The sequence below is a fragment of the Argiope bruennichi genome, chromosome 5, assembly GCF_947563725.1.
Source record: "Argiope bruennichi chromosome 5, qqArgBrue1.1, whole genome shotgun sequence".
Lineage (NCBI taxonomy): Eukaryota > Metazoa > Arthropoda > Arachnida > Araneae > Araneidae > Argiope > Argiope bruennichi.
Genome location: NC_079155.1, coordinates 83,529,969 through 83,543,939, shown reverse-complemented (window position 1 = coordinate 83,543,939; position 13,971 = coordinate 83,529,969). Strand labels below are relative to the sequence as shown.

Genomic DNA, 13,971 nt, shown 5'->3' with positions numbered 1-13,971 from the left:
TCTGCTTGAAATGTTATATGCAATGCAAAAGAAAGAAATGCATTATGAGTAATTGATTTGTTTAAAATTAGCGGTCTTAAAAAAATTTCAATAGCTGTGTAAAAGGCTTTTGATTTAAATTGACCCATTACAAATGTTGTCTATTTTCATTACTGCATATAAATTTGTTTTTGGAAATTTAGAAATTTTTGGGATGTTCATAGCAGGCTGTGTTGCTCTAACATTAAATCTAATATGGACTTTTTTAAATCATAGTTTTTGAAAATTAAAAATTATAATAAAGGCAAAAAGACTTTAATTAAAATATGCAGAAGAGCAATTTTCAAATATCTTTTAAAATGGAATAATTTAATTTTATAAGAATTTTAGCTATATTTGTAAAGAAAAATATTTAGCCGTGATGTTTAGACAAGATCACCATTCATGTGCACTGATGCCATGAAATTTTTCTTGCAAATAGTTGCAATGGGAATTTCATGTATTTGAAGTTCAAATTTTGAAATTTAATGCTGAAAATATATATTTTGAGTTCATTAGGGATGTTTTTTTGCACACATTTCCCACATGTATTATTTCTAATGATTGTAGAGAGAAAATCATAGAAAACAAAAAATGATTATTCTAAATATCATTTCATTTATTTTTTCCAGATTTTACTGATTTTGAGAAATCTTAAATAAAAAATAGTAAGTTTAACAAAAAATCTCTAAAAGTTAACAATAAAATTCCTGCATCTAGTATTCAAATTTAATTCATCTTTTCTAAATTTTGGGAAGTAATTATTCAAAACAAGGACCATCGGATTATTTCTTTACGTTGATTTTTAATTAGTTATTTCCCTGATTAGTCCATTGTTGCAGTTCTATGGATACGGGTTGGGGAGGTATTTTCTTTCTTCTCTTGTAAAATCACAAGTACTGTCACTACCTGAAAGTGAAGAATTGGGTTTTAGTGGGGAAGAAAGAAGAAACTTTTGAAGTGTAAGTACTTGAGTTCATTTTACAGGAGAAAAGGGGGAGGAAATTTGTGTACTGTTAAGATCTTTGCTGAATGTTGTCAGACATAATGACACAAAGTACAGCCACCTTATAATTCGCAAATACTTTCTGTATTCAGGAAAGTAGGAGGCTATTCTTTTAATATAGATTAAGCCTGTTAGATTGCAGTTGATTTGTTGTACGGAAACTTTTTTTAAAAAAGTTTATAGGTGGCACTTTCACTGAAAATCAACAAGCACAATTAAATAAATAAAAAGTCAGATCAAATTATGCTTCAAAGTATATTAATTCATTTGAAATCATTTAAAATTTTATTTGCTTTTCTTTAACATTAGTTATTCTTGTAAATCTTAAGTTGAATTTTATAAGCTAATTTTTCTAAATTAAAAGTTATATTATCAAAATAATTGGGTATTGTTGTGGCTTTAACATTTTACAAAAAAATGAGAACATTATATACTGAAACGTTATTTATTTATTATTAATGATTGTATTTTAGCTGAAAAGTTTAAAACCTTTAGACGTGGACCTCTAACCAGAAACAGCTGCCTTGATTATTATGTTGAGTAAGTGCTTGCATTCAAATGCATTACTTTTAATTTTAAAAGATTAATTTTTTTCATAAGGTTTATTGCCCAACATGCTATTATATATTATTGTATGAAATTGATTATGTATTTAATGATGTACTGATCTCACAAGCTAAAGTAGCTGTTTTCAAATTTTATTTCTTTCTGTACCCTTTGCCTAATCTAAATATTTTTGAGTACTCACTTTTATTATATTTTTTCCTTTCACTATCTCTTCTGCAAAGAAGTTTTTATAAATAATGCGAAGTGTCTAAATTAACTCAAGAATCAAAAGAGTTTAATTGACATAATATTTAATTTATTCCTAATTATAAGTTTTATCTTATTTTTATATTATTAATATATCATCATTATATATATATATATATATATATATATATATATATATATATATATATATATTAGTATATTTTATAATAGCATAAATTAATTAACTAATATAGAAATGATTTTGGATTAACCTATAATGAAATCTAACATTAACTGTAACTATTATATCTGACTGCAAGTTTTATATATGACTGTATTATATAAATATGACTACCTTTTTTAAAGAGATAGCAATAGCTTCCTATAAATAAATTGCAAAAAGTTGTATTTGAAAGGTTTAACAACAAATTTTAAAAATAAGTGTGTGACCTTTGATTATTATTATTATTATTATTAGCTTAAAAAAACATGCTGAGTTTTATGTCAAATAAATAGCATTTATGGGAAATTATGTTTCATTAGTTTGGTTGCAAAGAAAACTGCTGTAGAAATACATAGTTTGCTGTTTGACATCTTTAGTTAATATTTTCCATTAAATACAGCTTGCAAAGTTTAGTTTCAGTGACTAAAAATGAATGATTTCAGTATAAATGATAACCCCCCCCACACACACACAAAATTTTAGATGCATATTTGGATGCAAGATATGAGATGATTTTCCAGCACGGCAATTACCGCCCACTTGTCAGATCAGTGGTCAAAACTTCAAAATCACTTTGCTGAGATATGTTGCTCCACTCACCTTATTCACCAGATATTGCTCCTTTAGATTGTTATTTATTTTACTCCATGCAGAGTATCTTTCCTAAATAGTTTCATTTCTCCTCAGATATCAAAAATTAGTCTGATAATTGCATCTAAACAACCATACTTTTTTTTTTGTCTTAAAAACTGGATGAATGCTGTAGATTTTAAAGATCTACATACATTTTGATCTACAAATATTTTGGATAAATCAGTTTTTCATTTTCATAACAAAAAAATCTATTTTTAACTTGAAAAATAGATTTATATTTATTAAATATACAGTTTTTTGTTGCTTGTAATAAAACCAAAATGCTACATTGAAAAGACATTTTACTGCAAAGCATAAATAAGATTTTTAAGGGTTAGAAAAGTTGTGCAGTTAAACAAGAATTGAAAGGACCAAAATAATTTAGTTTGTTTGACATTATTGTAAATTTGATGTGACAGCTCTTTTATTTAGGATGGAATAGGCCAGAATTTTATAAACATCTATTTATTATACATTTAGTATGCATATTTTTAATATTAACTGATATTTACATATATGTAAATAAAAAAATTAAAATGTTGGACAGCAGGCCTACACGATTTCATTGTTTAATAATTTTTCACTATAATATACTTGTAAAATAAAACAAAAGTTCAGAAGAAAGACAATTTCAAAAATAAATTAAACAACTTGATTTGATTTTAATAATACATTAATATAAATTATAAATTTAAGGAACATTTTGTTAATATAACTTTCAATAGCAAAAATAAAAAGGGACGTTTATACAAGGTTACAATAACTTAAATTTAAGACAAAAACATTTAATACTTCGTGTGATGTTCTTTGGCTGCTATAAAAGCTTCTGACCTCTTATTTATTGAGAGACCAACTTTTCATTGTACGATGTTGGTACACTGTCCCATATATTCTGAAGAGCACTTTTTGGTTCATTTTTATTTTTAATTTCCTTCTCTTATGATTTTTTCCTCAAAAAACGTCTGCATATGCTCTATAGGATTCAAATCAGGGCTTTTATAGGAGGATGGAGAAGTACTTTCTGTATATTATATAATAATCATTCTTTTACGATCCTAGAGTTATGCTTAGGATTGTTATCTCAAATCAGGGAGCAGTTTCTGTTTAAATTCAGTTTTGTAGCTGTGCCTGGTAAATTCTGTTTTAGAATATTCAGATAAGCATTTTGTCTATCTACCTTCAATAAACACTAAATTTCCTTGTCTGCAAGCTCCCATTGTATCTCATACTATAATTCTAATACCATCATGTTTAGCAGTTGTTTTTATATTTGCTGGTTTTAGTGTCATACCTTCTCTTTACCACACAAAGCTGCAGCTTTGTCCAAACAAATTAAATTTTGACTCATCAGTAAAAATAAGATTTCCAGAAATCTCCGGGTTTTTCAACATAGTTTTAGCATGTTCAAGGCGTGTGTTTACATTTTTGGCTAATAAGTATGTTTTCTTTTGTAATGCATATGCTCTACATTCCTTAGAATGTAAAAAAATTCTTTATAGTCTGTGGATGTCTATTGATGACAGATTCCTCCTTCAACTCTCTTGCTACCTTTACTGCTGAAATTTTGGGTCTCTTTAACAAATCTCAGTATTCATCTTTCTATTCGAGGCTAAGAAATCTTTTTGGGCTGACCACTTACATTAGGTCCATACAATCCATATCTTTTATACGTATTAATTACGTAGAGCTCTGTTGAATGAGGCTTTTTCACTTCTGCAATATCTCTTATACTTTACTCGTCTTTCTGTAGCTTCACAATTACATTTTTCATATCTATAGAAGTTTACTTTTTCTCCATTTCCGAAAATTTAAACCAAACGAAATTAAGTAAAACAACTCCAACTTGAAACTTTGACTTAGACTCGTGCCAAAAAATTCTCTGTGCTTCTTTAAACTTTGCATATAGCAACACACAATGCAAATAAAATAAATGTCCAAGGTTATTTTTTTTTTTTCAGTGAAAACCTCAAAAATGTTTCTTTACATTATTTTAAAATTGAATGCAGTATTTTATTGAATTACATTAAAGCCATCACAATACGGGAAGAAATTACCTTTAAAAAAATGTTTGATTTTGAAAGCACAACTTGCTTAAAAAATATAGAGCAACAAAATGGATTCTTTTTGCTGTTCAATTTTTTAAAATCTTTTTAAAAATTTATTTACTTTATACAATAAGATGTAATTAAGTGTTGATGCATTGCCATGTTGATCATTCTATGAAATTTTACAATAATAATGTTAATATTTCCAACTCTAAAATGATAAAACAAAGATTATACATACTCTAGATGTTCAATTCAATCTTTTAGAAGAATACAATAATTCCCCCCTACTTAACGGATTAGATGCTAAATAAAAGACAAATTTAAGACTGAACCTAATCTTTCAGATTGCTCTGTAGATGTCTTTGTTTCGTTAGTTGATAGTTTTAAATTGTTTGATCATTCAACATTAAGTAAAGTTTTTATACAGATCTTTAGTACATGTACAGTAAATCTGCATGCTATGCACTTCAAATTGTTTGGATATAATGAACATTCTCTTAATAAATGGTTATTCCCACAACACAGGTACAGATTATTAACATTAAGTTTTTTAAAATCAAATACATTTTTCTTCATCTTCCTAAATATTTGATGTAGTATCTTTTTGCTTTATTGTTTGATTTTTAAAAGGTTTTTGTACATTTTTCAATTCCCGATTGCATTTGGATATTTTGTTGATATCTCCCAAACCAGTTGTATTCATTTCTGATAATTCACGACTGTCTATTGAACTTGAATATAAACAGTGAGGGATATAGCGACAAAGGTTGTTATCTCATAGGAGCGAAAAAATTACACTTAAAGGATATCAGAATACTTAAAGGCTTGAATAAAGAGGCTTAGATGATGTTTGCTTGTGAGAGCTTGAGACAAAAGAAAGATAAAAGAAATGTTTGACGTTAAGCTTTTTTTCAGAGTGTGTCTCTGTAGTCGGTATATTTTGAACATTTTAACAAGATGTCATTGTCTTCGTTGTATTTGATGCACAAGGGGTTGTCTGAGAGATTGATGCGAAGAAGACTTGGAGTAATGATGATTTTACAAATCATCTGTGCAATAAGTTTGTCTTGAATCCTATTTATAGTCCAAGTAGAGATTGTGCTGATGTTTGGGAAATCCCTGATCAAAGCTAGATATTTGTATCTGTGATAATTATTTGAGGCGATTTGGGTAGAGATCTTTCTCAGATTGAAGATCATATCCTCCAGGGAGATCGACTCTATGAATGGCGTTGATCCCTTGACTGCCTTTTAAGTGCCTCTGCTTTTTCATATCATATGATACCAGAATGACCAGATACCCATAAAAGAGAGATTTTTTTTCTTCGGATTTTTCTTTGTGTAAATTTTTGGAGACTAGACGTTAAATAATTTTAAGCGAATGGAAATCGATGTTTTTATGTGCAATCAAAGCAGAATAACTGTCCAGAAGAATCAGGATATCTTTATTTGAGACTTTCAGCTCGTCTATTGCTAAAATTTCAGCTGTAAGAAAGGAGCTTATCGCATAAATGCGATATACACGACTATATATAAATGCGATAAACACGACTGTCTATTTTTAAGCGTTAACTGCAAAAACAGTTCATCCAGATTGAAATAACTGCTCTTTGATTCAATTGTCTTTGATGCTGTGAGAATTGTGCCTTTAGAATAATATCAATCCCCGATACACTTGTATTGCATTCTCATGCAACTTTCAGCAATATTATTTCGCAAATCGGCAACATAATCCAAAATGGAGCTATCCTGTTTTTGAGAGGTCGATAAAAAATAATACTGTGAAAGTAAGGAACTTCTCTTTGGCGTTGAATGATTTTCTTACACTGTAAGTAAATCATCATATGCCATATCATTGGAAGCTTTTGGTGCAATTTAAATCTCCAAGCTGTTGTAATTCGTTGCTCAAATGGAATTAAGTAATGCTGAGCACTTTTATTAATCTTTCATCATTAAATAACTTTCGAAAGGTGGACTGTAAGAAATATCTACAACCAGTGTTACATTAGAGACAATAAGTTGTGGTTTATTTTACGATAATAATTGTTCAATCAGCAGTTATTGATTTTGATTCATAATATTGGTTAATGCTTTAAATTGTTCTATATCCATCATAAATTAATTGCAAAATAGCGAACTACTTGTGAATATTTTTTTATTCTTAAAATTCTGCACCTCGTTGCCAAATTGGTTGTGAATTTAATGTGGCCGATATTAACATGGTGTGTTTACAAAATCTGAATGTCTTACATAATGCAGTTTCCTGTATTGTATTTCCTGTATGGGAACCGAGCTTAGCTAGTAGTTTTTTCCCCCTTCTTCTTCTCCCCCCCCTTTTTTTTTTGTAAAATCGTGTTTTTGTGGAGAAAATATTTAGTTAGGCATTTAAAATATTGAGTTAGAAAATATTTAATATTAGTTTATAAATATTTTTCAAGCTTACCTACATATGAACTGTTCATTTAAATAAAAAAATGCATTCATAATTTTTTCTTAATTTAACATGGTATTCGAAACAATCTGCTATATTACAATATTCATTTTATAGTTTATCTATCTTATTTATATTTTTGAGTTTACACTCAATTTTACAATGGTGAAATTGGGTCCAAGATAGCGTTGCATAAGATTGGAAGCCACCTATATAGATATATAAATAAACTTAAAAAGAAAAACGTTTGCTAAATATAAAATTTGATCGAAATCGTTAGAGCCGTTTCCGAGATTCACGAAATAACTATATATATGCAAGAATTGCTCATTTAAAGATATAAGATATATAATTCACATTGGACAAAAGTTCACAGTATATAAATAATCGATTTGGCTCTTTTCGTGTAAACATTAATAAAAAAAGCTTTTTTCATAAACCATACTTTTATACCATGGTATTTTATTAAACAGTTTATAATATATCTTGAAATATTGTGCTTATAATTTTTTAATTAAAATCTAAACTTTTCACAGTAAATAACAATTTTTTTTAATACTTTTAAATATTTTTTTTGTTTTATTTTTCTCTGTAATTAAACAAAAAAAAATTTTAAAGTTTGAATTGTTTTTTGCAGAAGTGTTATTTGATTGAAGAAATTGGAGGCAATAATATAAATTATTTCAGCAGTATTGAGTTTTAATATAGCTTTTTTTTTTTTTTAGAGAACCTTTTGAAGAGCCACATTATGAGATGGCTGTAATGTCTTCGACAAGTGAAGAAGATGATGAAGATATTGATAATCCTGATGAACCAATGGTAACTGGAAATGCATAAGCAGATTGTGCCATTTTAAACCATTATATTTCTCATGTATTTACATACCTCACACTTATGTATATTTTCATTCAATTATTTTAATAAAATATCACTTTCATAATTTTTTTATTACTTTATATATATATATTAGTATTTTTGAAATTTATCTGTATTTGACACTTATCAATATGTTGAGTACAATATTTTTATTATATGTGGCCTTTTAAATTTATTAAAAAATTTTATTAAGAAACAGCAGGATTGAATCCCTTAAGTGTATAGATAATTATCTAAACTCAATCTCTTCATGAACTGATAGTAATAAAATTCAATTTTACTTCTGCTTGTTAGGTTAATTATTCTTAAGTAAACTGCTTTTGCACATCTATGAGAAGTAACAAGATTGTTGGATCATAACGTATATGAAAAACCTGTATACAGACCATTCTCTTCCTTTCTCTATACAAGTTAATATAAACTAAAATTTCTAGTAAATAAAAAGCCATAGTTTATGCTAAATATCATGGTGATTTATTAAATGTCATTTGTTTGCAAAGAAGAATATAAATACAGCAATATTTTTAATTTACTTTACGTTTCTCGCATTTCCAAAACATGATGAATTTAGCAACAACTTTTCTAAATGCTTACAAATCAAAAAGGTAATTGATTAGTGCAATGATATAATAAAACATAACTAAATGTGTTCCATCTTTAGTCTTGGAAATTATTTGAAAAGATGTACATTTGTGTACAAAATTAATTTTCAAAATTATTTAATACATCGAATTTTTACTTTTAATTTCCTGGATTATATTATAAGATCTCAATAATGTTTAATTTGTTACATTCTTTTATATATCTTTTCTTCATATTTGTAAAAATAATATTTTAAAATCGATTTATCACTCAATTCTTAACATGTTTGAATCTTGAAATAGAATGCATTTATATATTCACTAAGTTTGTTTTTAATTAAATTTGGAGTTTTTTTTACAAGTAACCATCAATGGTTTTAAATTTAAAAGCATTGTAATTTTAATGAAGAATTATTTTAGAAAAATTAAAGACTAGACATTTAAAACATAAATAAGTTACACTTTAGTATAAATTAGCATTATTTTTATGGTGTATGAGCAAGCTAAAACTAATAATGAAAATAAAAGCAGACTGAAAATATTTATGTCTCTATAAATATGAAAAATAGGGAATTATATGAACATTTATATATTATATTTTTCCATATAAAATAACATATAAAATTTGTTGTCCAAATATTTTTTGGTTACATTTTGTTGCTAATCTAAAGTATTGTTATTGTTATTAGATTGTTGTTATGAGATTATATTTGTTTTAGACAAAAAAAGGCAAATTCACAGATTTTATAAAGTCTTTTTATTATGTATTTTTAATTAAAGAACAGGAAAAAAAGAGAAGGGTAATATTGCTAAAAAGGTAAAAATATTTTTGAAAATATAAATAATGAAAAGGACACATCCTGATATAGACTTTTTGTAAAATACTCATATTTTTTACTTCATGATTTGTTTAATTTCATTAGTTGATATAAAATCTATAATGTAATAAAATGCATTCTTCAGTTCTTGATGATCTAATTGATATATATGTTTTGAATAATGGTTTCAGCAAATCCATTGATAGCATCCATTATTAAAATTTTAACTCTTCAATTTCTATATAAATAGATTTTAAATTCAACATTTCAAATAGTAATATATATAATATAATATGCACTCTTTGAAAATTGGCAAGACTTAGGATTAGTGTACAGTTTCTTCCCAAACATAGCAAAGGTTTGCCATTTTTCACTTTAAGAAATGAATACAAATCACAGTGACAAGAAATCTCCTCAAATAGTTCAATTTTGACGACTGAATGTTAATCTTAAGTCTAGCTCAAAACAAATTATATATATATAATTTTGTATCTGAATATATAACATTTTTTTAAAAAAAAATCTTTAATTTTAGCAAAATTTTTAGTTTAAAATCTAGTTTAGGGTGCTCCTTCACCCTTCCAAGGGTGCCAACAATAACAAGCCATCAAAGTCAGTTGGCTGACAATAACTATTTTATAGTATTGTTTGTCTAGTCAAACTTCTTAATTGTCATCCTTGGCTAAGTAAAGGAGCATCCTAAGCTAGATTTCAACCTATTTTTAGAGTTATCGATGAATAATAATAAAATAATTTTCACTACATTTCAAAATGTTTGTTAAAAAAATGGCATTAAGAGTAGGGAAGTTACTGATGAAACTGAGAACCAGAAACTCATGCTCTTTAATAAATCTTAAATCTGTTTAATCTTCCACTCTTGGTCCTGATATTGTTTGTAAGAACATTAAAAAGAAATATAAGGAAAAAAATTTGTTAGTCAGGTACATTTAGATGGAGTTTGATAAGGCACACTTGTAAATAGAAAGAATTCTTTAAAATATATATATATATCTATATATAATAATATAATCTCTGGACAAAGGATACACACTAAACAAGAAGTAAATAAATATATTTACAAAACGCTCCGTACATTTACAAGTCAAATACAATGGCAACAGTAAGAATTAGTCTTTGGTTTTGGCAACCAAATTTGACAAAGACTACTGAAACTAATTGTTTCATACTTTGAAACTATTTTGCTATTTATTTTGTAAATATGCTAGAAAAATAAAGTCAAACTCAATGAGTCGAATTATCTACCTTTGGGTAATGGTTATGTGAAATATACTTTCCGAAGGAGTGAAATTAATATTACATTTTTACTGAAAAGTAAATATTTTTATAAGTTGAAAATGAAAAAAAAAAAAATCATAATTATTATTATGCTATAAAATGCATAAGAAATTACTTTAAAATTGTGATAAAATGTCAATGCAATGGGAGTAATGACAATTCTTTGATTAGATTTAGAGGCATGAGTAATGCTTTGAAATTATTTATGAGTAACATTTGAGTGCTTATTTTATAACAGTTAATCAAACCTTTTACTATTTTTATATCCATTTAAATCTATAAATATTGTACTTTAGTAAAACTAATGCTTCAAAGCATTTTGATCAAAGACTTGGCATTATTGGCGAAGTAAAGGGGTACCTTAAACTATATTTCAATTCGACTAAGGGATGATCAGTTTTGAATGAAAACGCACATGTTATAAAATTAACATTAAATACATCAATTGAGAAATAGCCAGAAATATAATCCGCAAACTCTTAGCTTTTTGAATAAATGTTAAGTTAAATCATATGCATACATCCCTGGAATGTTTTAATAAGATAACCAAACAAAATAAATAAGTGTACTTATATAATACAGGTTAAAATCTATTACAATATGCTTCTTAAAATCGCCAAGGCTGCCAACAGTGCTAAATCGCCAAAGCAACAACTATTTTATTCCAACAAGGCTATACCTTGGTAAACAAATCACAAATAGGGTTCGTAGAACAACTCCGAAAAGTGTCTGGGTTACCATGTTGACGAAAAATTCGCGACGCGTTAAAATAGATTTCATTTAACTACATATTTCATATTATGCATAGTTTCCAGGTGCATTATGTTTATCACACGATCAGTTTTATTTGTCCAAATTTGGTTCGTTTGCAGTGCCCCATACGGCTGTAATAATCACCAGGTTCTGTGGAATAGATAATTCATCTGTATCTGAAGATAAAAGAAAACATCTCGAAAGTGTTAAAGATGCCTAATTAATCATTGTATTTATTTACTTGCTTTAAATATTAGTGTATGCAAGATTTCGATGTGACCAGATGTTTCTTATTGCTGTTTAGATACTATTTACAAATTAATAAAATTGGCAATGCATTTAGAATTCTTGAAATTATGACGTTCTTACATATGTACAAGTTATGATGTCTCAATATTTTTTCATCAAACCAAAACGTGTTTCTCAACTATTTAGAAAGCCTTTATGCAGTTTTTAGCATTTCTCTCTTGACTTCACAGAATATTAGCTTCAAAATGTTCACATTTTCCATTGCACAACACAGAAATTTTTCAGTCCATTTTCTATGTTTGCTTTCCATGATAAACCCGTATTTTGAAATGTTAAGATAAGCGATTACCAAATTCCTTTCCTGCAGGAATTGGCGGTAAGTTGATTTCTAGCCTATTGTTTGTTTAGCCTGAAAACAAATGTGGAAAATATCCTTCGAGTTGTACTTTTCATGAACACAAACGAAAGTTCTTCGTAGATTGGGCAAACAATATAAAATAGTTAATGGAAAGAAAAATGATTTTCCGAAATGATTCTTTGATTGAATTTAGTGTCCGCTTATCTTAACGAATCTTCGGTTGTTTGCATAGCTTTCTATATATAAAAAAAGTCTATATATTTGAATTTTCTGCATAATCACTGAACATTGCCTTAGTGAAGTTGATCTGAAATATCTTTATTCGATCAACGACACGGGTGACGAGAAGTCACATCATGATGTTCATGACTTGAAAAAGATTTTTAATGATTTAATCTAGTCATCACCGCCTTCTCTTTCTCTTCTTTTTGTCTTTCCGCCTGATTACCGTCCTGACCCCTTTGATCATGTCAGCCGCTTTCTCGGCGATCATGATGATGGGTGCATTGGTGTTTCCACTCACTATTGTGGGCATGATGGAACCATCTACGACACGAAGGCCGTGGATTCCTTTCACTCTGGAAAAGAGAAAAAAAGTTCGTGAATTGTCATAAAGTGGAAATTATATTATTAAATTTTTTTTGTTTGAAAATGGTTAAAAAAAAAAATCATAAATTATCGTGATAGTGAAAATCATATAATTAAAAAAAATATTTTTGCTTGAAAAAGAAACAAAAACATGGGGTGGGAGGGACTTAATAGTATTTATAGTGTCCAGGTTGATCGCCACACAATCGGGAGATATCACCAAGATTGTTTACATTATGTATGAGAGAACATGTCGATCTTGGTGCAGTCTGGAAATTGCTAATTAGCCCTAGTAGCACACAAATACAATAGTATAATATTGTATGACATTGATCAATATTCGTAATATTGTATAATACTGTGGAATATTGATTAATATCATATGATATCGCACAATATTGAGAAACCAGTTGTGCTACCAGAGAAACCCAAGCCATAAATATCAACAAGTATCAAATCCTTCAATTATCATGAGAGTGAACATTATTTTATTAAAACTATTTTTTGCTTTATGAATTTTATTGAAATCATTGTGTTTTTGGATAGAATTTATGGTATCATAGAAAAAGTAAACAAATAGTATAATTTCACCTCAAGAAGATTCTTTTTAAAAAATTGTTTCCTGAAAATAGATCACTACTTGTTTATGAAATAAGAAAGGTTGGTTTTTAATCATTGCTTGGATTTTTTTTAAAAGCACGTCTTCTAAAGATTATCAAAATGTTAAAGAAAGATGAATACTATTGCCAGAAAAATGGTATTCTGTTAGCAGCTACTTCTGTGGAATATGAGCAATTGATTAATCAAGTATCAGTGTGATCTGCTGGAAGTTAAGTGGTAATATATACCAGAAAAAAAGTTTTATTAAAAAAATCTTGGAATTAAAATATGGTTTTAAGATTTAAATTCAAACTCCTCCCTCCCCCCGCCCCCTAATGAATTTGTCATAAAAACAGTATTTGAAAAAAAAAAATTTAATTTTTTTATCTGCAATTTAAAAAAAATGTAGCATTTTGCCTTCTTTAATTGTACAAGATATCGAGAACAGTTGTTTATCAATTTTAAAGGTGTGCCAAGTAGGCTACAAAGACTCATTGGTTGTAAATTAAATAAAAGAGAATGATACATTAGATAAAATATATATACACTCCAGGCATAATGAAATATAAATTTATAATAACTGAATGATTAACAGTATGCGAAGTATTTTTCGCTTCAGACAAGCTCTTTAAGACACCAAGAAGTTATTTTTGAACCTGCGTGTTATTTGCCATTATCGTATAAGCCATAATGCGTATAACTTGTAATGCTGTTATCCATGCAATTTGGTTATTTTATTAT

General features: G+C 27.6%; 2 protein-coding genes across 4 annotated transcripts in view; one reads left to right on the top strand and one right to left on the bottom strand.

Annotated features, from left to right (window-relative positions):
* The window catches only part of LOC129969116 (snRNA-activating protein complex subunit 1-like), a 45,682-nt gene extending 37,613 nt beyond the window's left edge, over positions 1-8,069 (top strand). For all 3 annotated transcript variants that reach the window (XM_056083532.1, XM_056083530.1, XM_056083531.1), the window contains exons 11-12: positions 1,498-1,564; positions 7,837-8,069. In XM_056083532.1, coding sequence (XP_055939507.1) covers positions 1,498-1,564; positions 7,837-7,948 — 179 coding nt within the window. In that variant the 3' untranslated portion in view covers positions 7,949-8,069. The remainder of the gene's footprint in view (positions 1-1,497; positions 1,565-7,836) is intronic.
* A 1,303-nt stretch (positions 8,070-9,372) lies between these two features.
* Positions 9,373-13,971, bottom strand: part of LOC129969378 (glucose dehydrogenase [FAD, quinone]-like) — a 107,784-nt gene continuing 103,185 nt past the window's right edge. The window contains exon 11 of the mRNA XM_056083932.1: positions 9,373-12,620. Coding sequence (XP_055939907.1) covers positions 12,446-12,620 — 175 coding nt within the window. The 3' untranslated portion in view covers positions 9,373-12,445. The remainder of the gene's footprint in view (positions 12,621-13,971) is intronic.